The 27,486-nt window shown below is 39.5% G+C and overlaps 2 protein-coding genes across 4 annotated transcripts in view; one reads left to right on the forward strand and one right to left on the reverse strand.

Moving 5' to 3' along the window:
* vstm2a (V-set and transmembrane domain containing 2A) overlaps nucleotides 1-27,486 on the reverse strand; it is a 345,371-nt gene that overhangs the window by 238,248 nt on the left and 79,637 nt on the right. The gene's annotated exons all lie outside the window — the stretch shown is intronic.
* LOC306835204 (uncharacterized protein) lies at nucleotides 10,645-13,215 on the forward strand. 3 transcript variants are annotated; one of them, XM_079361630.1, is made up of 5 exons: nucleotides 10,645-10,692; nucleotides 10,937-11,008; nucleotides 11,646-11,801; nucleotides 12,215-12,307; nucleotides 12,541-13,215. In XM_079361630.1, exons 3-5 carry the CDS (start codon nucleotides 11,730-11,732, stop codon nucleotides 12,856-12,858), a joined length of 483 nt encoding a protein of 160 aa, XP_079217756.1. In that variant the 5' UTR covers nucleotides 10,645-10,692; nucleotides 10,937-11,008; nucleotides 11,646-11,729; the 3' UTR covers nucleotides 12,859-13,215. The 3 variants fall into 3 exon arrangements, with proteins under 3 accessions (XP_079217756.1, XP_079217757.1, XP_079217755.1); XM_079361631.1 differs by having other exon boundaries at nucleotides 10,651-11,008; nucleotides 12,541-12,642; nucleotides 12,744-13,215; XM_079361629.1 differs by having other exon boundaries at nucleotides 10,657-11,008.

Genomic DNA, 27,486 nt, shown 5'->3' on the forward strand with positions numbered 1-27,486 from the left:
CAGAATTAATTCAGAAATCTGTGTAATGTAAGGAATAATCAAGGAAGAGATGGAAAAATAATTAATGTGAAAAATAAATGTTCTCTTTCAAAATCCAGGGTGGCACGTGGAAGGCAAAGTAAGGCCTGGAAACTTACATTTCCAGAACTTGTCCTGTTAATGGTCATGGTTTAAGACTATGTGTTAGCTCGTACTGTTGAGCTTTAAAGGCTGTTGTTTTTGGTGTGGAATTTAGAATAAATTCACTGCTGCTAACTAACTCACTAGCCTGCCAGCAAAAAAAGCTTGTGGTAAGTCAACCTTGGATAATTATGACATTTTGGCTAATAATCAAATCAGCTATGGAGAAAATGAATGGGGATTTTTACTTGCAGAGCCACTCTGAGGTCCAAGAGGTCAAACTAAAAAATCTAAAGATAAAGTAGGTTTACTTTTCTGGAAAGTGGTTCATTTTACTCACACACATTGTTTTTCATGGCATCAATGGATGTTACATCATATTGTCCTTCATATCTCTATGTTTTCCTGGCTTGCACACACAGCACTCTCCGAACGTCAGAACAAGTCATTCATATATGTGTGTGTGTGTGTATATATATATATATATATATAAAACTTGAGAATTTAAAAAAAAAAAGTCATTCATTCAGTCATTTTTGGTCCAGCTTTGTACAGTCATAACAAGTGCACCATCAGCCAGTTTGTCTGCCTCATGTCTTTTTTTTTTATCTCATATCATGGTTGTCAGGACGATTTACCCTGGTGACAAAAATTGAATGTTTCCTGTGACATCGTCGCATGGAAAAAAAAAAATCAATGTCACACTCTGTGCTCTATAAACTAGCAGTGGATTTTTTCCTTTAGATCTGTTGCCGTTCCATATCAGTTGTATAAAAGCATAAACTCCTACTACTTGTAGACAAAAAAAAACCTTCTCTGAATGAGACATTCCCTGTATTGTTCTCCCATGGTGTTACATATTTGACAGAGTTTTCCTTCAATAGATCAAAGGTAAATGATGGCCTCCAGTTTAATGGCTGTGTTGTAAAGCATGGTTTCCAATTGGCAATATAAAGGCAAAGGATTTTAGAAAAAAACTAATCAATATAACTTCTGCAATGTTTGCCCATGAGAACAAAGTAAATCCACGTGAACAAAACAAAGTTCCTCCGCCCATCTCTGCATCCTATGGTTCTACAAGTATATTAATTTGATAAATACGATAAGAAAAGGGAGTACTTTTAAAGAAGACAAAAAGGCTGACCCTAAAGTTTCCATTTCGATGGGGCTGAATGAAGCTATTTGTGGCTGAAAAGGCCAGTTGACCTTCATTGCTCAAACACAATCAGAAAATCCTGAGTGAAATGAACAATTTTCAGAACAAGTCGTCAGAGAATTGTGCAAACTTTTTGTTATCAAACCACCATCTACAGCCCTGTCTATACAAACTTCCTCCCATGGAACAGCCAGTGCCATCCATAAACTCCTCATGTGCTGGAGGGTCGGTTATTTAACTCTCCAATAAAAGCAAGTCTGTGGATGCTGAAAAACTGAACGCTTGTGAGACCTTTCCTTGTTTGTCATGGGAGATGCTGTGTACATGTTATTTGTTATCACCTACACAAAGTTTGAAAAACGTTTGTAGATTTAAGGTTTTAAAACAGTTGATCTCTTCAAATGTAGAAGTCAAAACGTTGGAATTAGGGCTGACAAAACAATGATTATTTGTAAAACTGTGATTAATTGCTGTTCATTGCGATTTTTTGTTGCATGTTTAAAATTCCAGTAGTTTACATTTCAAAAGAGAGTATGCTTTTATTTTGAATTGTACTGTATTAAGCTACAGGTACTTAACTTGCTGTTTGGATGCAAACCTGTTTCTCAAACAAAAATAAAAAAACAAAGGAATTTCTCGTAGACCGAAGGCTATGTCGTAAACTTGACCACCAACACTAGTTACAGATAGAAAAGTAAATGGAAACAGCAAAAGGCAAGAGTGAAAAAGTGAAAGCTTTATGTCATGAGGATGATTTAACTTTTAACTCTTTTCAGGAGTATTTTCTGTGTGAAATGAGACTTTCAAAGGCACAGCAGAAACATTCTTTTCCATCACTGTGACTACAGGGAGATGCTGTGGTGGCTTAACTATGGTGCACATTAAGCAACTACATCCAAAATTAATGTGATTTTAAAATGCTGAAGAAATACCAACAAAAACAGAGGTTTTCTTTCTTGATATTGTTGAGTGATTTTGAATCACTCAACAATATGCAGACAACTAATTATTTCAGGGACGTAAAGCCATAGTCACATCCTTCTGTCTATCTATTATCTGTACTGCTTCTCCCATTGGAGGGAGCTGGAGCCGATCGCAGCTGTCGTTTCGAAGGAAGCTGGCTACACTGTGGACTAGTTGCAAGGCAATTACAGTCAGGCGTCCATTCACAACATTGTCTTATAGGGATTCTAACCAGGAACCTTCATACTGTGAGGCGACAGCAATAACAGCTGTGCAGCCCCCAAAGTTACTTAAAGTTCCTTCTTGCAGCTTTATTTATTTGGGCAGCAGTAGCTCAGTCTGTAGGGACTTGGCTTGGAAACTGGTACAAACCAAGTCTGGAGATTGGTCTTGTAGCTGGAGAGGTGCCTAGTTCCTAGATCCATAGATATCTCACATTGTGCCTTTTGCATGAAGACTTACAATCAAAAGACACAATGTTTTTGTCTTTTTTAGCTGTAGCATATGAATTATCGACAGCTGGTATGATGTACAGTGAGTTTGACATGTACATGTCATTTTGGCTTTCCTAAAAAAAATCTCCTAGACTTTCAGTTGTTGACTCCCCTCCTCCTTTCAATTCTTGCATCAACTTGATCTTTACTTGACCTTCACGGTCAGCCTCACCAAAGCTTTCTTTTTTCTTAAACCCAGGATTTTCAATCCCTTTGCCCTTTCTTTCAGTCACTCACATAACTCCAATTTACTTTTAAATGTCTCCTATTCTCACCTGCATGTAAGGTTGCACACCAACACTTACTCCATCTCTGCAGCTGTCAACATTCATGTCTTCTCCATTTTACTTTTTTTTAAAAGACATGCATTTACAAGTTGTGGGAAAACCTACGTAGCCGGATCAAGTGGTAAAACGTGTCAAAATCATTTTCACAACTTGAGCACTAAATTCAACCAATCAAATCAAGTTACAAACATACAGCACTAACACAAAACGCTGTTACTGGTGTGAAACTGGCTGATTCTGCCTGTTTAGAGTCATGAAAATGGAATCTGTGTGTCGTGAAGCCGTGTCATGCATGTCAGTGCATTGTGGGTTAAATTTGGCTGTCTATAAATGATGTCAAATGTGTTCAATGGAGATTGGCTATCGTTCGTATTGCTAGCAACCCCAGCTCGCAGTCCTCCTTGCAGGTTAACATACCCATGAGTGTGCTAAATGTAGTTACACATCGCACCAGTCGACATGCCATTTCAACCTGACACAACCTAAGTTTAACTTTATCTCTATTGTAATGACCCTTTAGGCTGCTACTTCTGTCCTATTCACTTTTAAGTCATAGTGCAGCATTTGGCAGGATGGCAGTAGCTGCTGAACGGAGCTACAGTCCCAACTAGTGGCAGGTGGCTATGGTACATTTGACAGGATTTGGCACAATTGAAAAAGTGCCATGGAAAAGCAAACCAAACAAAATGAAAAATGTGACAGCTTCCCCACTGAATCTGAAACCACTAAATGTGAAACTCAGTAGATAACCGGAGGATGTTATGGCCCAAGAGATGATGGCATTTATGTCTGCAGAGTAAACGCTGCATGGAAAGGGAAGTCTTGGCTGATGGTAGTCATGTATCACTAACTGCTGGCTACACTGGAATTACTGGGAAATTGCCATCCATTCCCAGAGGCATATCATTGTGGTCAGAGGATGATGGAATATGATTGCCGATGGGTTCAGCGACCTATGCATGCGCAATGACAGAGCTGCTCGACACAGGCAGTTTGAAGTCTTTAACTTGTAAACATGAACACTGATCTCCTGGACTCAAGTCATTCTGATCATGATGTTAGATCATATTGCAACATGCTTGACCCAGGGGGGTAAGAAACATGTTGTGCTTACCCTCTAACGTTCAGACCTGTACATGGAGGGATGTTCTTGTCACAGTGATCAGTATTGTACTCAACATTGTCCTGTGTTTCTGAAATGTCCTCTCTCATAGCATTGATGTTTTCCGCGGATCCGGTCAAGACCCCCAAAGACTGTGAAACCTTTTGTCAACACACTGAAATGGGAACAGAGAATTGTGGGTTCTGGCTTGTGTGCTGCGCAGACACCCATGGGACGGATTGGCTGCCAGGGTCACAGGAGTGACAGAACTAGACAAAGGCATCCAAATCCCTCTGGAGTTTTAACGTGACAAGGAGGCTATTAGACGGTTACATAAAAGCCCAACAAGAAGGGGGGACAGAACCTTTATCTTGGTGTTGCATTTAAGTTTTTTGAAACAGAGATTCAGCCTTTTTACAGCTAAATAATTAGATGTGTTACTATTTACATTTAAGCTTTTATCTGACTGTTTTATGCAAAAAGAAAAAGGCTATCATAACGCCGTCCTTGAGAATTTCTCATCATATCAAACATATCTCTTCTTAACAATGCGTCTCTTTTTTGGTAAGTGACAAAAGCACCTTGAATTGCAGTCATTAAAGATACCAGGATACCATGTATAGGCTTCATTCAAATGTTGAAATTAAGCATAAAAAAAGTATTTTATCATCAGAAAGACATTCAAAAGTTCAGACAAGTTAAATAATTTCTTTTAACATGATGGATAAAAAATAAGAAAATAACTGAATACATTTTTTAAAACCTATTTGCTACTTTTTTTTTTTTTTTTTCCAAAAACTGATTCCTCAATGTTACAGACCTACACATTACTTGTTTAAAATTCAGATGGGGACTTTTTTGTATGGTACCCCTCTCTCCGTCACCATAGAAACTAGCTCCGTTGTTGTTTGTCAGTTGTCCTTGGAAATCTTTGGGGATTTTTTAAAAATTGTGAAATGTCAATTTTCTTGTCCGTCCATTGCTTTGTGATAGCTGAAGAAAAAACAAACAAACAGAAAACAAGTTTCCATTGTTGGGTGAGACGGAGCCCTCACATGATGTAAAGTATATTTTCCAACCTTCTCCTGACATTGCACATCTGTAACTACCGGGGCCATACACCGACTCCCACTACAACAGTCCTTCTCAAGGGGGGCCCAGTGAGGTATCGGGGGGTGTGAGAGGCATGGGGAACTTTCATTATATAGAAGTTTCTGACGGGAGTGAAAAGAAAAACAGAGGAGGCGTCAGAGTCAAGAAAAGCAAGTGACGATCACCGGCATAATCCTAATAAAACCAGGAAAAACCCAATCATCATTTTGATCATCAGGTAATTGCAGGGTCCGAAAATAACACCCGCCATGTGTCAAATGCAAATGAATTTTCCGTTTGGTGAGTACATTTCAGAGGGCTATCTGCCACAAGGCAGGTAAATGTTTTACCCAAAAGTCATCTAAACTATGCTATTAGTATGTAACACATTTTATGTAGCTGCAGCTATACTCCTCTTTCTGCTGCCATGACCACGGAGCACAGAGTCTGAGACACACCAACATTCATTTCAGCGCAAACGCACACAAATTGAAGTTTAAAACACAAATATGAACATCTAAACACACAGAGGGATTAAGTACAATAATAAAGGGATGAACATAAGACAGGACATTAAATCTAAACACTGAATGGACCAAACACAAAACATAACATGAACAAATTGTGATCTCATGTCTTTTCATTGATTCTACCAAAAAAGGGGAATCTGTAATTGGAATTTGTTAGTGTGCTGTTTAGTTTCTGTTTACACATTATGTAGTGTGACTTGTATTGACTAATCAAGTATCAGCAGGCTTTTAGTGTATGCAGGAGGAATGCATTCGGCTGGGATGGCAACCTGGATCCCTATGACGATATTCTGGTGATTATTTATTCATCAATATAAACATATATGTGCAATAAGGTGCAGCCAACAATCTATAATAGCTCAAACATTTCAACTTGGTTGAAACATATTATTGCCTCCGTTTTGGAAAAGCCAATCAGCATTTAGATTCTTTGACTTCCTAAAAAATGAGATGTGAGTGTTCTGACCTTCAGTCAACAAACATTTCAAAAGATGTTTGCTTCTCCTTCCCGTCTTCAGCATGACATTATGTTGGCAATTTTAAGAACTGATCATATAAGGAAGTCACAAACAAATCTGTTTTTCAGGCCTTTATCCCATAATTTATAATCTACTGTTGAACTGACAGTCATAAGAAACAGACGATCGCTCATGAGTCTTTGGCATGTAACCCAGGAATGTCGTAAAAAGCAGCACAGGAGAGGAAGTCTTGGCTGGAAGTTGATATGATAACCGCTGGCTGCACCAGACTTATAGAGAGATTGACATTTGTACGCAGAGGCATACATATCAATGTCAGCTGATGACAGATGATTAATTCTAAGATTGTTAAATTTCTGATGATAAAAAAGGAGAAAGAGTTGAATATAACGGCTGAAAGAGGTTTGCCATTACAAATTGGAACAGAATACTTCTCGATTTGACCGTTCAGTAGCTGAACCATTAAATTGCTGCGATGTCAAACCTGCACCTTGCATGGCAGTTTACTTACTAAGCTTTTTTAATGTAAGTTTTCCTGATTTAATGGAGACAACTGGGCAAACAAAACATGACGTTTTCAATATCCTGTACACTTTGTATGCTTCAGTGTTCTTTGGGGGTCAATTTGACCCCAGGTTGATTTATCCATTTACAATAAATTGTGATGTTGATATGTAAAAAAAACTGTCTCCTGTTTGATAAAACATTACTGTAGACTACAAGCCAAATGGTTTTCTTATAATATACCAAATTGCCCCCCCCCCCAATAATAATATTGGCCGCCAAAAAGTCCCACATCAATTGTACACTAATTCAAACTTTTTCATATTCTTCAGTCCGGCTTCCACTGGTTTCCTTAATGACTCTAAACCCGTTGCAGGTGGAAAATATGCAAAATATCTCTGTTGAAATGAGCCTGTGGTTCAGGCCTGTTCTTACCAGGAGGTACGTGTGTGTCGCGGTGCTGATAGGAGTCAGCACAGGGGCATAAATTGTACATGGACGGTTTGGACTTTGCTGTAAACCCTCAGCATGCAGCCTCAGAGGGGAGCAGTCCAGGCATCAAACTAATTGTACTCTGCTCCATTCTGTCAGCTGATGAATTAATTTCTACCTGCTTATGCTCAGTCGTTTCTGCAAAACACTTCAGCGGCTCATTATGTTGCCACGTGTATCACCCTAGGGACAGAGTCATTTTGCATCCTGTCAAAGTAAAGCTAATATGATAGAATAATAATAGCAGCTGTGGCTTCGGACAAAGGACACAAGAATTGTGTCACATTAAGAAAGGAGGAATTAGATTTACATTATGCTAAATAATTAATCAGTTATCACATAATTAAATGTAAAAGTTTCTCCTAATGACGCTGTTGGAGGGAAGGTCTTGAGGTTGTTAAAATTAAAAGGGATTAATTATATCTGAAGCAGAAATCTGTCCAAAGTAAATATGGCCTGTTGTTATAAGAATGGGAGACTGTTTGTGTGAAGCTTTCCCCCTGGCCTGTTGGCAGCAGTCTGACCATTACATAGTAACAATTGTAACTTTCATGGAAACACTGAAGACACTTAGTCACAAAAATGAAAAATTTAGATTTTTGGTTCATGTTACTGATGTTAATTGGTGGAGAAATTTCAAACTCAAAATGTCCTTCAAGTGGACGCTGGTGGCGTAATGATTAGTGCGCGCGTCTCCATGTATGGAGGCTACAGTCCTCAACATGCGGGCAGCCTGGGTTCACATCCGGCCTGTGGTTTCTTTCCTGCATGTCTAACCTCTCTCGTTCTCCCTGATTTCCACTATTTCCCTCTCCAATAAAGGCAAAAAGGCCAAAAAAAAATCATTACACAAAAAATAATAAATCCCTTCAATATTGTGCATCTTCCACTGAACAGTCAGATGTGATACTTCTGTTTACCCAAGCATCAATCACAGCACCCTGAAGATGTTATCTGACAATGATAAAGGCTCTGGGAGTCATTGGCAACTTTCTCAGATTTCTGGTCTATTGCAAACTGTTCGGTAAGATAAGATAAATCTGAACTTTTCCATTTCTAGTGCCAGACCTCTCCAAGATGAGAGTACAAAAATCAGAATAGTGCATCAAATAAGCCGAATACAAGCTATTCAATGCACAATTATTAAATACAAGGGAAAAGTGCTAATTAGAAGAACAAAAGTAGATAAATAAGCAATGCAGGACTTCCTGTTAAGACTTTGTTTTTCCATGGAAGTGATTAGTCCTTCACTCATTGAGTTTGGTCGTCATCACACCTTTCTACTTAATCATTGCATCCAACTGGCATTTACCTTGTGTCCCAGTGTGTGATATTACATTGCATTACTTTGCTGTAGCATGAGAGGCTCAACGTGTACACAGCGGGACTTCACATACACACTTAAACATTCACACAGCACTTTTGATGCTGGCTCAGATGTTACACACCTCTCTCCCCCTACTCCTCTGCTACTACCTTTACTAGCAGATCAGGAGAACACTAAGTTTGAAACTTGGGCTGTGACAGTCCTGAACACATAGAAGATATAGTGGATAATTCAGTTGGGAGCTGTTGGTATTTGTTCTATGTTGGGTTGGCTGTAATTGGGAAAAAAAAGACTCCCCTTTCTGAACTTATATGGATATGTACTGATTCAAGGGGTTAATTTGTTACAATATAAATCATGTAAGGTGGAAGCCTGACAAAAATCTGGAGAGAGAGAGAGAGAGAGAGAGAGAGAGAGAGAGAGAGGAATGACAGGCAGGAAACAAGCCACAGGTTGGACCCGAAAACCGGGCCCCCCGCCCTGAGGACCACTGAGAGCCTCTGCACATGGGCAGCACGAACCGCTGCCATTGGCACCCCTGCACAGTGTGTGCCCATAAGGACAATAAATAGTAAGACCTATATCGGGTTTTTTTTGTTTTGTTTTGTTTTTTTGTACCAGGCTGTAGACATGTTAATTTGTGCTGTAAAAACTGGCTTTTTTATCTGAGGAGTGTACAGTGACTTCTGTGGCTCTGGGAGTCAACATAAAGGGGACACCGTTCCCACTTTGTTAAACCGCTGCAATGCTTGTTTTGCTGTCACTAGGATGAGGCTGTGGCTCTGCAGGTTGTCTGCAGCTATCAGAAGCTGGGTTGAGGCTTACACGTGCCACAGTGTCCCGTTTTCTTTTGGCATTCTCCAGGTAGCCAAATAAGGTTTCTCAAAATTGTGTGGAGTATTTGTTTTATTGTGGAAAAATCAAGTGTTTATAGAGCTCAGCCTGTATTAGGAAAACACTGAGAATCACAGCCAACGTTATGTCTATTATTTGCGATTCTTCTCAATTATTTCTCTCACAGATTCTCCAAATTATAAATTTTGCCTCTAATAAATTACCATAAAAAATACAAGCCCCCAGACATTTTGCTCTACAGTCAACATGTCTATTTCAAAGCTGATACAAGGGGGGCAATTCAGCCACAAATGGCCTCCGTGGCTTTAAAAAAAAAAAAGTATCTTGTCAAGTCAGCGTGCATGTACTGCTAAGCATCTCTCTGTGCCCTCTGCTGCGTGTCTGGTATTCCTCCTGTAAAGCCCACAGCTACCACTTAGCCTGTCCAGAAAAGCTGAATTTCTATCAGAATTATAAAACAGAACCTTTGATCAAAGGATTTGGGATTATCAAGAACTTGCAATTTAGAGTTAAAAAGAGCCAGATGATAGGTTGAACCGCTAAAACCGTTTCAGCTGACAAAGTAGATAAGGCTCAAAAAGAGTTCTGCGAAGAAATACACCATACAAACGCCACAGTATAGCCGTGGTGTGTGTGTGTGTGTGTGTGTGTGTGTGTGTACGTGTGTGTGTCTGTATGTGCCTTGCCTTGAGCCACTTCCGCAAAAAGGCAGACTCTTGCCGCTTTTGTCGTCCTGCAAACAGGACAAATTAGTCATTTCTATGGAGGATTTCCTCTTTCTGTGATTACTAGGAAACCTTATTAAGATCCCAGATGATCTTTCTTTCTTTTCAGTTATTGCCCAAACACAACCTCTTGCCGAGCCGATATCCACAGAGATCAAATAAACTGTTACAAGCTCAGATATACTTGAAGCATGCTCAATATCCTAAATGTCACGTTTTAAGATGTGGTAATAGAGAAGAGCCCCACATCTCTTTACCAAAAGGCATAGAAAGGTGCATTGATTTAAATCTTAACTGTTCAAACTGGCAGGAGATGCAAACGTGTTGAGCTGATCTTGAGCCATTATACAATTTTAAATTCAAGCTGTTTAGGCACGATTGTGGGCAGGTTGCTCTTCTGTCACATAAGAGAGAATAGCTGGAACGGAAGAAGATGAAACGGGAGTGAAGGGAGAAACTGACCCCTCACAAAGCCGAGCCTTCTGCTGCTATGCCTGCTATGCTCTCCCTATTACCAGGTTACATGCACACTCAAAAAAACCAACATGGGTGTCTGTTACAGCCATGTAAGTCTAACACGTAGCTTCTACTATATAAAATCATGCTTTGTGGTTGAACACTTTTAAATCATGTAGTTTTAGCATAACATGCAGCAACTTAAAATTTACTAGACTCATTTATGTTAACACAACATAATTCTAATGGGTTAAGATTGCAAATCACGTCTGCTTACAACTCCAGACCAGACGGGGGCAGTAATGTGCAAATCCCTAATTAGACATGCCCCTCATTGTTTTATATCAACCAAAGGCCAAGGTCAAAGGCGTGTCCCTGGCAAAGAGGAGCTGACATTTTGAGAGGGAACAGCACGTGAGGGAGAAGGTAAGTTTAATCCTTTATCATCCATCGAACAGAAATGGTGCAGAAATGTTATCAACAGTTAGTTATTGTCATCTTTTGCATTTTGGATGTTTTTTGTCGTTACCGAGTGTTTTATTAGGGTGCATTAAGCTAGCTAGCTAGCAAGCTAGCGTCGACGAATTTGCGGAGTTTCTCTGTTAGCGCGGGTAGCATTAGCATTAGCTACTCGAGCTGGACCACAGTACTCGTGGTGCAGCCAGGTTTCTTTGAGAGTGTAAATACGACAGTTTCTTTCGCTGCAAAGCTCTTCACAGTCTGATGTCGTTCGCTTTGTAGACGAGGAGCGAACGCTTGCTACCATTAGTGTAAGCACCGTTAGCGCGTTAAATTGAAATATTGACGATGTCCCCGTGAAAAGAAAATCATTCTCGGCATTTTGTAGGCGTGGCGGTCGAATTTCAGCCGTGGCGGTGCCTATGTAAGGGAAACACAGTGTGTACAGTGTGATTTATATCAGCCAAACAAAATATGGGCAAGCCATTGAAGTAACTCATAAGCTGATTCAATGTTTTGATGAAAGATGACAATTCAACTAGTTGATCATTTCAGTGCTATGATAGTCAAACTTGCTTTTGTGTACCCTTGTTTTTCATTTAAGCTTACTGCTGAATTCAAGAGGATTACAACCATCAGTTTGCTGCCAAAGTTCTTCTCAGAGCTGGATGGTCACACTGCAAACCTGATGAGGGTGTTTGGCCAGAAAGGCGGAGTTCAAGGAAGAAAGATCAAGAGCATTATGATACCCATCACTCAGGTATGATGAAAAAAAAAACTGTCAACCCTGTACAGCTTTAATATTTAAAATTTCATGCTGGAAATTTAAAGAGTAAATACAAGAGGGACGGAGAGAAATAAGACTAGATGGAGAGGGGGTGAAGTACTTTATTGAAGAAGGATCTGATAAAATATGAACCTTGGGCAGGTTAGACATTGTCCACTGATGTTAGTGTTGTAGTTACTGTTTCCTGGGACCACATGCGTTTATTTGACATTTCTATGATTAAATGTCTTGCTTGGACATAAAACTGATGCACCCGTGGCTATTGTAAGTTCACATATCATAAAAAAATGTAAATCAAGAGTTGCATTATGTTTGTTAAATCTTCTCCACCTGTTAATTAAAATGGTTTTTCCTTATCGTTGTTCTTGTCTGGCTTACATACTCAGACCAACGCCATTGATGTCAGGAGAGAGTGCATCATCAAAGCCCTGTGTGTGTACCTGAATGAAGAGCCTGAGAACCTTGTGAAGGAATACGTGGTATGTAACTTAGTTTTTATTTTCCTGTTCTTATTCTTACATCTATAAACAAACCAGTTATGTACTTACATATAGACAAAGTAATTATAGAATTTTTGACATAAAATTGAATAAATTATAGCTGTTTTACTTGAAGTATATGTGATACATTTTTACATTTATATGCGAGTAAAAAATAGGACTGGAATAACATATCTTAATATATATACTCTGTGCACGCCCTGTTTCTGAAGAACACAGATGGTGAAAGGAGTGAAGCCGCAATGATGGAGACGACGTTTGGAATCTTTGTGATTCGTAAAGAAGGTGCAGAGCCAGATGATGATCCTGAAAATGTAGGTATTGTTCTGGAAGGTGTGCAAGTCCTGGATGAGTTGGGAAATGTTCCACTTGCCATCGTGATGTTGTTTGCTCTTGCATACGCTCTTAACCTCAGCTACCCTCCTGAGCTGAGATACACCTTCGAAGCTTTGCAGAAAATCATCATGGAGCTTGATGAAAACAGACTGTCAAAAAAAAATCAAGCACTGAAAACTCGACTTGCACGTTAGACATGCTCAATAAAGTAAACTACAGGTGGGGGTTACTGTTATGGGAAGGCATTTGAAGCAGTACTCAGTTTGAGTATTTGCTTTTAAAAAAGCAAACAAGCTGTGTTGATACGTTTTAATACTTCCAACTGTTGCTATTTTGGGGTTAGAAAATATGATGTTTTGAAATGTTTCTTTAAAAAAAAGATAAGGTAAAAACAAGTGTTCTTTTCAAAACAAAACTACTTTGACACTTAAAATTTAAGGATGCATGATGATGATTTTTCAGTTTGTCAAACATTTTTCTTTGCATTCAGTTATCAGGACCATATTCTGTATCTAACTTTGTAACCAGCTTTGATTTGTTTTTGGGTTTTTTTTTTTTGGTACCGTAAATTCCGTACTATTGAGCGCACCTGGATATTAGCCGCACCGGCTAAAAATAAGTAAATAAATGTATTTGTACATATATAAGCCGCACTTGATTATAAGCCGCAGGTGTCCACGCTATAACAAGAGCTATTTACACAGACGTAGGCTACCGGTAACATCCGCAAATACTGTAGCGTCCGTACGGACGTTAAAGGACGACGAGAGCGTTCAAATAATAACTTAATAACCCGATCACTGTCGGCCGTGACCACGCCGTTTACAGCAGAGAGCAACACATAACTTGCCGTAACAATCCAACTCTCTCCCCCAGCGTTCTCTCATACAGCCACTCAACACGTTCTCGCTGGTGCATTCACTGACTCTCCACATAATCGGAATTATGAACACATTATCAACTACTGACTTTACAACATGAACCGTTACAATACGAAGCCTAGCCGACGGTGTCTGTAACACGGCTGATGAAAAAGATGACCGTAATATATTTCACAAGAAAAAGTCCATCCATTCACTGCCTCAGAATGACTTCATTACTCACTTCCTCAGTCTCTGTTGTCGCTGTCAGTGTCATCTTAACGTGCAGCAGCTCTGTTAGCTTCTTTGACAGCCAGGTCGATCGCCTTTAACTTGAAAGCTGCATCATATGTATTTCTCCGTGTGTTTTCCATCATGAGGGTGCGTGCATGAAGCGCAAAATGACTGATATTAAGATCCGACGTGACGAAGTCAAAAGTTTTTTTTTTGCAGAAGCTCATTGTCCCCCATAAAAAATCCATAAATAAGCCGCACCGGAGTAGAAGCCGCAGTGCTCGAAGTGTGAGAAAAAAGTAGCGGCTTATAGTCCGGAATTTACGGTAATCAGAAAACTCTAAATGCAGACGCTTAATGTTGTTTAAATAGTTAAATGGTTTACACTTAAAATCTGTATGTGTATAGCAGGGGTGCCTACCCTGGTCCTCGAGGGCCACTAAACTGCATGTTTTAGATGTGTCCCTCTTCCAACACACCTGATTCAAATGATCAGGATCGTTATCAGGCTTCTGCAGAGCTTGATGATGAGCTGATCATTTGAATCAGGTGTGTTGGAAGAGGGAAACATCTAAAACATGGTGGATAGTGGCCCTCGAGGACCGGGGTAGGCACCCCCTGTTGCAGACTGATTTCTCAAAAGCCATTTGGAAATTGTATGGCTTGTCAGAATCCAAGAATCTAGTCTTATAAATGTATTCATGTCAGTTAAACACATTTTTCTTCATTTTGTATGTTGATGAATATCAGATGTTAACTGGGGGCAGTCTCGACAGCGTGCTGCAATTTAATAACTCAGCAGTTACAATTTCTACTTGCCAGTCTGTGCATTGTCATGTCTGTTAAAAAAACAAGACAAACTGTTGGACATTGACATTTTTGGCTGTTTGCTTGTATTTTCACAGCAACATGTTTTCAAGCAGTAAAGTCAGTTTTGCCGTTTCTGATACAAATCCAGTTTGCTTTGTGTTTTTCTTTTCCAAGCTTAACACCAGCTGGGGGTATATAGGTTAACATATGTGTAAATTGATGATTATATGTCTGAATAATTACTATATTAATTTTCATATGATTAAAAGTTAACCCCTTAGCGTAAAGGTTTTTAACTTAACTTTGTTTTGTTGGATCAGCACACTTAATTCACGTAACTGTACTATTTTTAAAAGTAGTTGTAACTACCTTATTAAATTAAGTAACTCATAATTATATCATTCAAGTTTAAATTACCCAAGAAAATTACGTCACTAGGTTACATTTACCCTTACAAATCTAGTGTCACTGAACCCTGGTAATTAAGTAATACTAATGCAATTACATCATGTTGACCCAACATATTTACATTTAGGGCACTCGACACAATTGTTTCTCGCAAATTGAAAGCATTTTACTTGGGTGGAAAACCTTTCCATAATTTTATTATGTTCAGCCAACGAGTTATTTTTTTGAGTGCAGTTTACCTATTTCATACGGAAATAACCACATGCAGGCCAACAATTGACAACCAAGAGGGCTGAAGTTACTGTTTCATCTTTATTTTATGCACTGAAGCTAGCTGATATGTAAATCCAATGTGGCCTTCTCCAAAAGTCCAAACTTCTGGATGGCAAAAAACAAAAAAAAACATTCCTTTTTCCACATGGCTACTGGTACTTTGGTTTAAATCAATCAGAAAAGAAATGCACTTTGCATTGAACACTAGGGAGTATCATCCTCTAAAAGAGATACACCAAGAGGAAACGAGACATATAGTGGACGCTGGAGGAACTGCAGTGCCTCTAACTCGCTTATTTTTTTCTAAATACTAGGTTGGCGCTTTGTTAACAATTTCCAGTTAAATAAAAAATGGAAAGTGTATGAGTGCCATGCATCACCAGTAACACCTTTTTTACAGTTTTACTTTTTTGTCAAATCGGCCTGCTCAACAGGCTCTTTTTTTGTTTTTGTAAATGTTCTGCAGGCCTGCAGTCTTCACTAAACCATGATCATAGGACTACATGCAAAGTGTTTGTTAAACAAATGGTCAAGTGAGCCTTGACAAATGTTTCCACAAATAGAGCTGGTTGGGCGGGTTGTGCTGTAGCCGTCAAGCCTCTTCAGCTACAGGCAGTTTCCTGATGTTCTTATCATCTTAGCAATGTCAGAATATGCACTCCTCCTTCTGCTCCCCAGCTGGGGCAAGTAATGAAAAGTCTAATGCAGATCCTTCAAATAAATAGACATGGCAGTGTAGGACCTGAAAGCAATACCTGGAAGAAATCACCTGCCTCCCACAAGGATATCTTTGCAAAACATGTTGAGGTACACTGATGATACACGATAACCCCCCCCCCCCCCCCCCCCCCCCCAAAAAAAAAAAAAAGCTTTGTTTGGACATGAATTGTTTCAACATGGCACCATGAATGCCTGTTGTCGTTTAGCCAGACTGCTGATGATATAGATTAACTGTCCCTCTTTCAGTGCCTGATCTTTTTCTCTCGTCATCTTTCATGCTCACACACACACACACACACACACACACACACACACCTCTGGTTTCTGCCTGCCTACTTCTCTGCACATGCGGCCCTCTGGCTCAGCTCGCCAATGTGGATTATAGCTCTCTCATGGCGATCATGATCTTACACAAACAACATTTGTCAGCTCATTTATCACTGTTCCCCCTTGGATGTCCACTCTCGTCTATTCATCTACGCTCCATTTCTGCATCCCTGCCTCCAGGGTGAAAATGCATGTTACCTCCTCGACTGAAAATAACCCCCAAAAGTCCCCTTCGATATTTGCGCAAATCTGCAAATGTCAACGTTGATAATTGACGCTTGACTGACTCGCTAACACCTATTGTGTGTCTTCTAACTCGACGTGACGACAGCACCTTGTAGAAAAGCCATGAATTCAGGGTATAACAATGGCAATGTCAATTTTGCAGATGATCATCCAGCTGTTATGTGGGACCTGCGCTTGCAGCAGGGGTGTTTAGTGGAGAGCTTATAGGAGGCTGGGGCTCAGGGTCAACAGGGTGCATGTGACATAAAGTATACAGACTTTGATTAACATCAATACAGGAAAACCTGCAAATATTGCAGAGGCCGATGTGGCTGCAAAGAAGGGAAAATATAACCCTTATGAGTAGAAATGTCAAGTGGGAAATGCTCGTTCCAAAACTATGATGAACCTTAGGCTGGCTGTCACCCATGGACACCGAGTTGGCCTGCTCTCTGTTGGACAGACACATGACAAACACTGGCAAACAGCGTTCACTTGTTTGCTAATTTATCGGCTTTTCTTTGACAACAAATGTACTATTTTCAGGTAGCGTACAGTTCAAAGTTGTAAATGTACAAACTAAACCCAGATTAATATCCAAGTAAAAAATACAATTCAAAATGCACACTTTTAAAGGAAGAGGCAGTGAGGTCGAGAGTTCAGGGGCATTCAAACAGGCTGCTCTACTGCTGGGTTTTAAACATGTCTCCACACTGTACGCTGTCCAGAAGTGACATCTGTCATCCTCTTCCATTGGCTTGTTTGGCAGGAAGTGAAACATAGTGAGCCTGATGATTAACTACATTCATTTATAATGCCATGTTGTCACAGGACGTTTGAGCTAAAAGGAGCATTGATGTGTCCTGCTGAGAAGTATCTTAAACAAGAACTGAACTTCAGTCTTGACCTGAGTGAAAAACTGCATTTTAAGGAGAGCAAGTCAAGGGATCACTGACTACACAGACTGTGGGAATAATGGATCTTCACATATCATTCTAAAGGACTAGAGTGTGGACAGAGGTGCATCTCGTTTGTACTTTCAACCTAAAGCGATCGAACAGATATTACGGTTCCCTTTTCAGAACTCCTGTCCTTCACTGTGAGAGCCAGTAAGATGACTGAAATGTCTTGGTATCTCGATAAGAGAGATGACACTTTATTGATCCCCGTGGGGAAATTGGATCATTGCAGCAGCAAAACGGGGATAAGGAGAATGGGAATAAGTACACAACAGGCGCACAGAGAGAACTGAAAGAAGCAGCAGTTCACACTCACAAACATGTACTTTGAGTTGACTTCATTGATTTGACAGGTTGATTTGACAGGTTGCATGTTATGAGGTACAGTTTGTGTTTACACTAAATTGGACCGATTTGATACTGATCATACTGAACCTCACCAAAATTCAATGCAGCGCTCAAACTATCTGTTGGCAGTGCTCACCTGCCAGCCAATAAGCAGCATGCAAAGAAAAGTAACCAAACTGGGATATATGCAATATGTTGTGAAAGAATATTAGGCCTTTTTCTGCTTATAATCAATGTGTTTACTGCAATAAAGTTTCATCACCCGGTCCAAAGGAAAGGTTTGATATTTACAGTTTGATTGATGTTCGCTTACATTTATATTATACCAGTTATTTTATCATGTTTTATTCCAGGTTTGTGTGTGTTAATAACATTGTCATACTTTTCAGTAAGGTGTTTGTGTGAAGAGGGCTTGCAGAAGTGAGTGCACATTCCAACATGTGTTTCGGGCCCTTTAAACTGAATCACTCACCAACTGAAACATAGGTTTAGTTTAAGGCCCTGAACAGTTAATTACTCACCCACTTTTATAGGTTCAGTGGGCCTTGATAGTTAATCACTTAAATGGTTTGTTGCTTAAAAGGAATTGGTTACTAGACTAGATGTCTGCTTGTGATAAGAAACAGGCCAGGTAGGAAGTGTCTTCCCCTACAGAAGGTGAAAGGATTCGGGAACATGATGCACCAATGAGAGAAGGGGAACCACTCATCCGAAGACGCATAATTTGGAAGCTGCCCCAATCGGAGGATGGGAGCCGCACATTCTTGAATGCATAATTTGGTTAGATATTCTCTGTCTAATGTATAAAAGGGTTCAGGGAAAGATAGTCGGGGCTCAGACTTCGCGAACTGACCATGTATCTGTCTGTTGTCAGGGACACGTAGTGTTGAACCCAGAGACTGTAACTTCTATTCTTGATTCATCAGGTTAATAAACTCTGTTAACCTGAAAGAGACATCTTCAGTCATTCCTCTCATCCCATCAAAAGAATGCGCAGAGATTTGAGGTAATTATTTAGAGGAGTCAGATTTATATTAACAACATTTAGGAAAAGGATTAAATATCAACTTTTATCCTTCAGTTGTCATGTAATATTAAACTGCTACATGGCTGTATTAGCAATTCACCTACAGTATGTATATTATTGTGAAATTATTATGGAATTATCTACAGTACCAACAGTCATGATTGATAGTCATCGTATTTTGTGCAACATAGGACCAGAATAACGTGTCTCATGAAGTCAAATGGCCCATAGTTTAGTATTTTACTATTGGCCTGCTGATGTGGGGTTATTATTGATGCAGTATATTCTGTTTGAGTATGTTAGCCCACGACTCAGAGCCAGGTCCGCCCTGTTCCCTTGGGCTGAGTCAGTCTTCAGGTCAAACAAAAGTTATTTTATGTTTTTAGAATCTGTAGAAGTCTTGATAATTAGCCAAGTGCTCCAGCTGACCAGACCAAACTCAGATACTAAAGAGCGAAGTGCAGGAGTGACACACACATGCTCAAGTTCAACATGGCAACAGTAGGCATGCAGCAGCTGACATGGGACGTGGTCTGAGAAACATCCAGTTCAGCGACAGGTAAGTTTTAGAAAACTTGAAATTAGGAACCAGGTTATGAGTGCAACAATTAAGTTTGAAGATGCCCTCACACTCACAGATCACAGCTTAGAAATGCCAACATATGCTTCCGTGTTAAGCTCATCCCAAGATCTTATCAGAATAAGTTTCAGTGGGAAATGTCGTTTAAAACTTTAATGTTTACGGCCAACTTACGCATCAGGTTTAAATTGGGCTCTGGTCCTGACTGCAGCTGACATCGTGGTTGATGCTTCTCACTGTGTACCTTCTCCACCCACCCCATCTGACAACCTACACTGTTATTTTCATGTTGACAATGAAAGAAACCCTCATATGATGCTTTTAGATTCAAATGCAGTGCTCAATCGTTGCCAAATTGTGGGTGCGTCAGGCATATGCATATTGTTAGAGGCTTTGCGAAGGTTGAGCTCCAGGTTGTGATGCCTACGCGGTTCATACTTCATAAGGTCTGCAGATGAACATTCCTTGGCATTCACGTCTGTGTCTGCCCACTTTGTTTAATCTCAACATTGGTCCTATTTGATCGACTGAGTGCATTAACAGCTTATGAAGTCATCAGCTTTTGGTCTTTTGTTTGCAACCCAGCTGCTGTCCTCCAAATTGAACAATATATATACATATTCATGAGGGTTTTTGCACCAAACATTTTTGCTTAATGTGGGAGTTCAGTGCACAGAGGCTTGACCCTGTGTTCACATTTGAAATCAAATGCATACTGTTGTATAATACCATTTTTTTTTTAAATTATTTCTCTCTTTTGCTCACAGGTTAGCTCTGGGTATGAATGTCTAATCATATGAATGATGCCTGAGATAAGCATGAATCCACTTTGTACTACACAGACCTGAAAAAAAAAATACACATATACACACACACACACACATACATATATATATATATATATATATATATATATATATACATATATATATATAGGTTTTTCTGCAGGCCTCTGGATTAAACCATTCTGGTTTAACCCTAACCCATAACCCATTCAAAACTCCACTCACTTTGTTGTAAAGATGTGTACCAATTATGCAACAGGAAAAAAAGATAATTTCTCAGTTTGTTCCTGAGTCGATGCCATGATGTCCATTCAAAAACCATGAGAATCTTTGAGGTGCTGCCAGTGGTCCAAAAATCATGGCCATCATCTTTTTTTTGCAGTTGAATACAGATTTATTTACATTCTCCGAATTTTATTCAGAGAATGTAAATATGTACCTTTAAATACCTTTATTTGGGGATGACATTGAATAGGGTAGAAAAACAGACAGACAGTAAGGAACGGCATACAAGAAAGTAGCCCAGTCAGATTCAAACTCAGGCTGATAGCCACATGGTGCGTGCGCTAACCCCGGCCTAGCCCATCCCCAGATTCCTTGCAATGTAACTTTTAGGAATACAATTTTTAAGTTGTTGCTCTAGATTTCCAGCACAGTCTTTCACAAGTCCCAAAAAAATTGCTATCCCACAAAAGCTTTGTGACAATGTTCGCCTGTCCTTCTGTCTTTGTGTTCTGGCAGCCTAGCCTGTGAGACTGAGTTCAGGTCAACAAACCCCCACATCTGTGTTTGCAGATAGACACACATTTTTAGATATGTTGTTGATCGTGCACGAAAGGACTGTTGCAAAAGTCACTCGTAAACAATTACAGTAATTACAGCCAATGGAGATGCCCGCCTTAGTTGTAAGCAATGATTTGTGTTCATTTTCGAGACTAACAGCTAAACGAGCTAACTTTTCTGCCATCATTAAATCAGTTAACATTTTGCAATTGGTATATTGCCGATCAGTAGATGCAACTGTGTGTAATTGCGGATCTATTCAGAAATGTGTAGATCTGTGTGTATAATGCAGATCTGCGTGTATATTTGTGGATCTGTGTGTGTATAGTATTTGTGGATCTATTTTAACGTTTGTGGATCTGTGTGCGTGTTTTTAAGTAGCATTTAGCTTTATATATTAACTGCGTTGCAGAAGCCTGAGAGGCCTGCCAGGAGCTTCATATACACACACACACACACACAACTGCACACACACACACACACACACACACCACCTTGCCGGCTTCCACGTTGGCATGCCAGCTTGTCCCCTACCATTATACCTAAGTCACTACCTCCGATGGCAGACCAGAGATAGAACAGCTTTGCCCTACCATTCTGCCTTCTGTGTGTTACACATTGCATACTAAAATAACATGGACACAAGTCTTCCGCCTTTAAAAAGGACTCTGTAAGCACCAGCAGAGAGGTGAACCCCTACCCACATTTCTTAAGATCGACTCAGCCTCACTGGGACGCTGTTTTTCAATGCCCAATCATGTCACTACTCTGGTTTTTCTTAATCTTATTAAAAGTAGAGAAGGACGTAACACGACTTCTGTCAACACTGTCCTGACTTTTTTTCCCTCATTATATAACAAATAGTCTTAAATGTTTTCCAAAGACAGTCAACAACCGTAGGGTCTTTTAATCAAATATTGGGTTTTGTTGTTTTGCAAATCACGACATTCTGTTTGAAAGAAAGACTGAACACAACTGACATAATGAATGTGGTAAAATATTATGCAGATTGATCTCATTTTGGGATGAGTGTTCTGTTGTAAAACTGCAAGATGTGTTTATTATCCTCAACAATGGTCAAATAGTTCAAAGTAAACTTCACCAACATGTATTTCTGTACATGTTTATCTATAGTCTATATTCTTTGGAGTGAGTATTTCAGTTTGTATTCTCTTTTTGAAATCTGTTTCCGCTGGCTTTCTAGCCAAATGTAACACATTTTTTTAGAGCTGGAAAAAAGACAAATACTTTACATATTGTATTTTCGTTGATAAAAAAAAAAAAAGGTTAGAAAACAGATAAGACAAAAAAAAACCTCTGGCGGAGATTGGTTCAATTTATTTGTTTGCTAGTTCATCGTATTTGATCTAAATTATTGAACAGATCATATGAAGCTGTTTTTTTCAGTCAGTCATTTCCTCTATGTATCTACCTTCTTACTATTTCAGTCAGTGGTGTGTGGGTGGCAGGAGTCATCCCAGCATGTCCTGCTGCGCTGGTATTTTCAGATTTGAGGGTTTACGGCAATCTGTAGAATGTCAAAGGATAATTAAAAAGGAGGTAGATAGACACCATGTGAAGTATCATAATCACTGGCCAAGCCTACTGGCAAGAGAACATACGTTTCTGAAGCTCCCTGCCTTATTAAAGAGTCACAGATGGAATAATTTAATTTGCGATGCTTGCTCCAAGTTTAGAACTTTGTTCATTAAAGTGTGGAGGATGTGTAATGTCAGGCCAATTCATTTTTACACTTTGAAATTGATATTTTATTTTCCAAGTGACACCCAGAGGAATATGTTTTAAAACAATCACAAAATGGTCAGTGCCTATCTATTCACAATCATTAAATAGCCAGTTTAACTGCTTTACCTGAAGTCATTGATGTCAGCTGTTTTCACGGATTACTCCCGACACTACACAAGCTAAATATAAAGGCGAGTTGTGTATACTTCTGGTCCTTTCTGTAAACATCTACCTCCAATCTTGCATGTAAGATCCGTCACTTGTTTCATTTTGCAATGCAGTTCTGGAGTCTTAATTTAAATAATCCTTGCGAGGAAGCTACGTTTAGGAGTGATTTAGGAAAATTCTCAGAGCAACACTGAGCGAGGAACAGACAGAAACTTTTATCTTAGTGAGGAGATGTAGCTGATCCTGTCGGGAGGTATGAGCTGTGTTTTTTAGAAGCTGTTTCAGTCTGCAAAACCCCCTACTAAAAAACGTCTGCACTTCATATTGAACTTTGGCTTTTTGAAAAGGACAGGAGACTAAGTAGAAAGGAGTAATCAGACACAGGTGATACTAACGGCACAGGTGAAGACAATCAGGGCAATCAAAATGGAGGAAAACCAGAAGAAAGGCATCGTGAAATGAAAAGTGAAATTAAGGAATATCAAGAGGAAAGAAACGGACACACTAAAGGATACAAGTTTGACTAAAATTTGAGATCCCAACTGAACAACAAGGACCAAACAAATGAAACAAGAGTGGGAGTCATGACATCTAACCTCTCTCTCAATTTTTTTTTTAATAATCTCCAATATCTATTCTTGTTTATCACATTTTTGGTCGTGGAGAATAATGTCTGTTGTTAGGTTGATATGGCAACCAGGACTGGCAAACCAATGAGGATAACACACACACATTGTCCATGTTTTCTTTGCAGTATTGCCTTTACATAACCTCATCATTTATCTTCCTTCAGAGCAGGTTATGTTCAATATTTGAGGTAATACATCTGCCTGTATGAAAGTGTGTCTAATGACCAATCAGATCTTTTAATCGTAAAGTTCTGTGTGCTGCCTAAGAGAGGGCGAGACTGACTGGCGTCTTTCTTTCCTGTAAAAATCTATGATCATGAATATTTATGATCACAGCTTCAAATTACTTATTCACTTTAATATGCTTTATAGCACTCTATATATGACATGCTGCAGCAAAAGAATTACACACGCACAAGAATATATTGTATCTGTAATTATATTCATTTTTATTTGGATGATTTTGTGACGTACGTCTCTATTTGAGCATTCAGTCAGTGGTTGTCTTTGTCATTTCTTCCTTTAGCTGCAGCTGTTTCAACCTCAGCCTACAAAATTTTATTCACTTACTTTACATTATTCTATACTCCATCATGGTAGCCTGGGTGGGTTTAACTCCATCCATAGTATAAGCCCCCGAGTGACATCAGTGTTGCATGCATTTAGACCTGGCTGAATTAGGAGCACATACTAAAGTTGTCTACATCTGCTGGGGGATCTCTTGAATAACATTTGTCTGCAGTGTGGTACCAGCAGCACTTATACCAGCACCCTTGGAAGCTGCTGGTAAGCGTTTAGAAGCAGAAAAGGGGGGTATTTTGTATTGGGTGGGCCTAGGGGAGATATAAAAAGACACTTAGACACACTCAAGGGAAGAATGTTGCTGGTCAGTCACTTTACAGTTAATTTTGCATGTAAACATCACATTTACCACACACTCTTGGTAGTTTGCTTTTTGAATTTTTTCGCACCCCGAGTAATTCTTCAAATATATTTTTCCCCACCATGAGTGCAGAGCAGCTACACTGGAATCCCATTTTACTCATCCATATAGCTATTAAAACAATTAGTTGGTGCTGGTGTTGGGATGCATCTTGTATTCTGTCTGCTAAATTTAACAGTGGTCAAAAGTTAGGCCACTTCACTGTAACTCTCTTATTAACACACATTGTGTCAACTGGTGGGCACAACCATGTAAATTGTGAGTTTTAAAGAGGACACAGAGATTACTTGCTTGTTAACCAGCAGAAAGCTGTGTTAGCTTTGTAGCCTCTGCAGAAAATGTGCTATACAGCCCTCCGCCCTGACTTGACCCTGCAGAAGGATAGAACACAGACAAGCAGACCTCAGGATGAGGATGGCAGTTTTTCGAGGGTAAAGTTCAACGATGTAGGCTGAAGAAAGTACAGATCATTTTTTAAAAAAACAATACAAAGAGTTTCTTCAGGTCAGTGTGGAGACAGCAGGGGTTATGCGTTGTACTTTGAGCAGTCTCATGGTTGTACTTTCCCTTGGCATCAGGGTCAAGTGATTTCTGGAGCTTATTGGCATACTTAAGTGAGTTTAAAATAGGATGTGGCATGTTGCTAGGTGACAGAAATTATAGTACTTATTTTTGGATTCTCAGTTGAAGCCTATTATTGAAAGGTATATTGAAATCACAACAGAAGTTGGTAGAGTTTAAGCCTGTCCAGGAGCAGCTGCTCAAGAACGGCTGCTTCACAAGCATGAGACACATTTCTGCTGCTTTTTTTTTTTTTAACACACCTGGAACTCCCACACTGTGATCTTCACTCCTATTAGACAGAATGAGGTGTCATCGGGAAGCGCTACATCCAACTGGAACATGTTTCAACTTCATGGATTCATTCATCTTGATCATTTGGTGGATATATCTTTATAGCTAAGCTGCATTGCATGTATGTGTAAAGAGATCTCATCATAGCAGCAGAGTTACATTTGGTTTTGGAGCCAACTATCTGTTGAAGGAGAAGATTTTCCAAGAATGTATGTCTGACATTAACGAGTCAAGGAGATGTCTTCTTCATTGTAGCCTTATGGAAAAGTACACATAGTAAAGACTGTGTGGGCTGAACTTCCTCGCTGAATTTAAACAACACTTTTTAGATTAATATTTTGCCAGTGACGGTAAAGTCCTGGTCAGCACGTGTCAATCATTGTGAGATCTTTGTCAAGCATGCTTGAGCAATTGTCTGTAATACAATGTTTATTATACAATGTTTTTATTGTTCATTTAACACAGAAACAGAAACCCCACCCTAGCAGCCACACAGTGAGTGGGTTTGAGAATGCAGACAGTATCCTGGACGTCATCTGGGGTAACAATAGGCAAGGAGCCTCGTGCCTGTCCAGCAACCTTTCAAAGCCCTTTTAGGATGTGAGTGGGGCCCCAGTCCGTCGGTCTGCAGTTAATGGACACCGCTCCGCACTGCGTCATCCTTAAAGCATTAAATGGTTCAGCTTTAAGTGTATTTCTGACTTGCTTCCACAGTACAACTCTACCCATTCCTTCAGTTCATCAAGTTAAAGTCTGTTGGTTGGACCAAGAGTTAGATCCAAATCATATGGAGGAATCCTGTATTGTCCCTCTCTTTGAAGTCCTTCTCTACCTGTTGACTTGAGAGCTATCACTACTTTCTTTACTTTGAAAGCTTTTCTTTTTTTCCCCAATCATAAAGATTTACTCGTCCTGTATCTGTGTGTTTGATTGTTGTGTGATGTCTCTGATGTGTATTGGACATTTGTGTTTTCTTTAATTTATTTCTGCATCACATTCATAATTGCTGAAATAACTTTGTTTCCTGTTTCCCCTTGTTTTCATCATCAATGAAACACACATTGAGCGAGCCTGTAATGAAATTTGCTTTGTAAATTAACTTTCCTTTATTTTCTATTCTATGATGAATAATTCCTTTCTCCCCACATCCCAAAATTACCTCAACGAATACCTTCAAGAAAACTAGTTCCCATCAGCTTCACAATCACATACCATTCCTAATAAATTATTGTTACTGCATATTACAAATGGAACAGATTTTACACATACACATATCAACAATTTTAAAGACAACACTATCTCAGGGGCATGATGGCTTACACATGGGTTACCTCCAATGCTGACCTACAAATAGTCTCACTGTGGAGACTGGCTGCTGGTGGGGGAGTATTGGTAATAATTGCATCCATCTATCAAACCAGGTCAGTGTCACCATTCCAAATGACAACATCCTACGGTGTAGCTGCTGACTAGGCCGTTGTCAGCAGTGCTATCATGCTGTGCTCCTGAACTGCTTTGTCCGAAATTGGCAAGAGGAAAGATAGAGGGTGGCAGCAGAGGTCTGCAGTTTGACCCAACGCTGCCACAAAGCCAGGCAGTGCGAGATAGCAGCCCCGAGGTTAAAGATAAGGACATTTATACTGAAGGCTGGAGGCAGTGTGGGAATAAAATATAAAGGAAGCATGGGGTGTTACACATTTTCACATGCGGTGTTACAAAAAAAAAAAATGGAAAAACATGAGCCTAGAGCAAGATTTTGTATAATCAGGTCATAATGCATAAAAAGAAGTAAAACCCATTAAAATGTGGTAAATGTAACATATTGTATAAACATGCAGGGCAAGCAAAGTACCAGTGGCTACAGTATCTTTTATAAACTTGTCTTTTTTTCCAAACCAGAAGTCTTTCTTTTTAGTCTAAGGTTGTCCTTAGGCGGAAATGAATGCTGACACAACTGTGCTCTCTTACAGCTTTGTATTGCAGTGTTGACACCCCAGACCGGACGTTTTAATAGTTTCATGAGATAAAAAAAGAGATATGCTGCCTTGGCTTTGATAACCACAAGTAAATGTGTCCTTTTAAAAGTCCTTTTAACTTTTTCCTGAGTTTTTCCTACAGTTTTCACCCAGAGTGAAACGCTGT

This window comes from Symphodus melops, assembly GCF_947650265.1.
Source record: "Symphodus melops genome assembly, chromosome: 14".
Taxonomy (NCBI): Eukaryota; Metazoa; Chordata; class Actinopteri; order Labriformes; family Labridae; genus Symphodus; species Symphodus melops.

What these genes read in the sequence shown, in the direction of transcription:
- LOC306835204 (XM_079361630.1), top strand. Translation starts at nt 11,730, where the DNA reads ATGAGGGTGTTTGGCCAGAAAGGCGGAGTTCAAGGAAGAAAGATCAAG. An exon ending in TTATGATACCCATCACTCAG is followed by an intron (nt 11,802 to 12,214) that starts GTATGATGAAAA and finishes TTACATACTCAG; the next exon opens with ACCAACGCCATTGATGTCAG. An exon ending in ACCTTGTGAAGGAATACGTG is followed by an intron (nt 12,308 to 12,540) that starts GTATGTAACTTA and finishes CTGTTTCTGAAG; the next exon opens with AACACAGATGGTGAAAGGAG.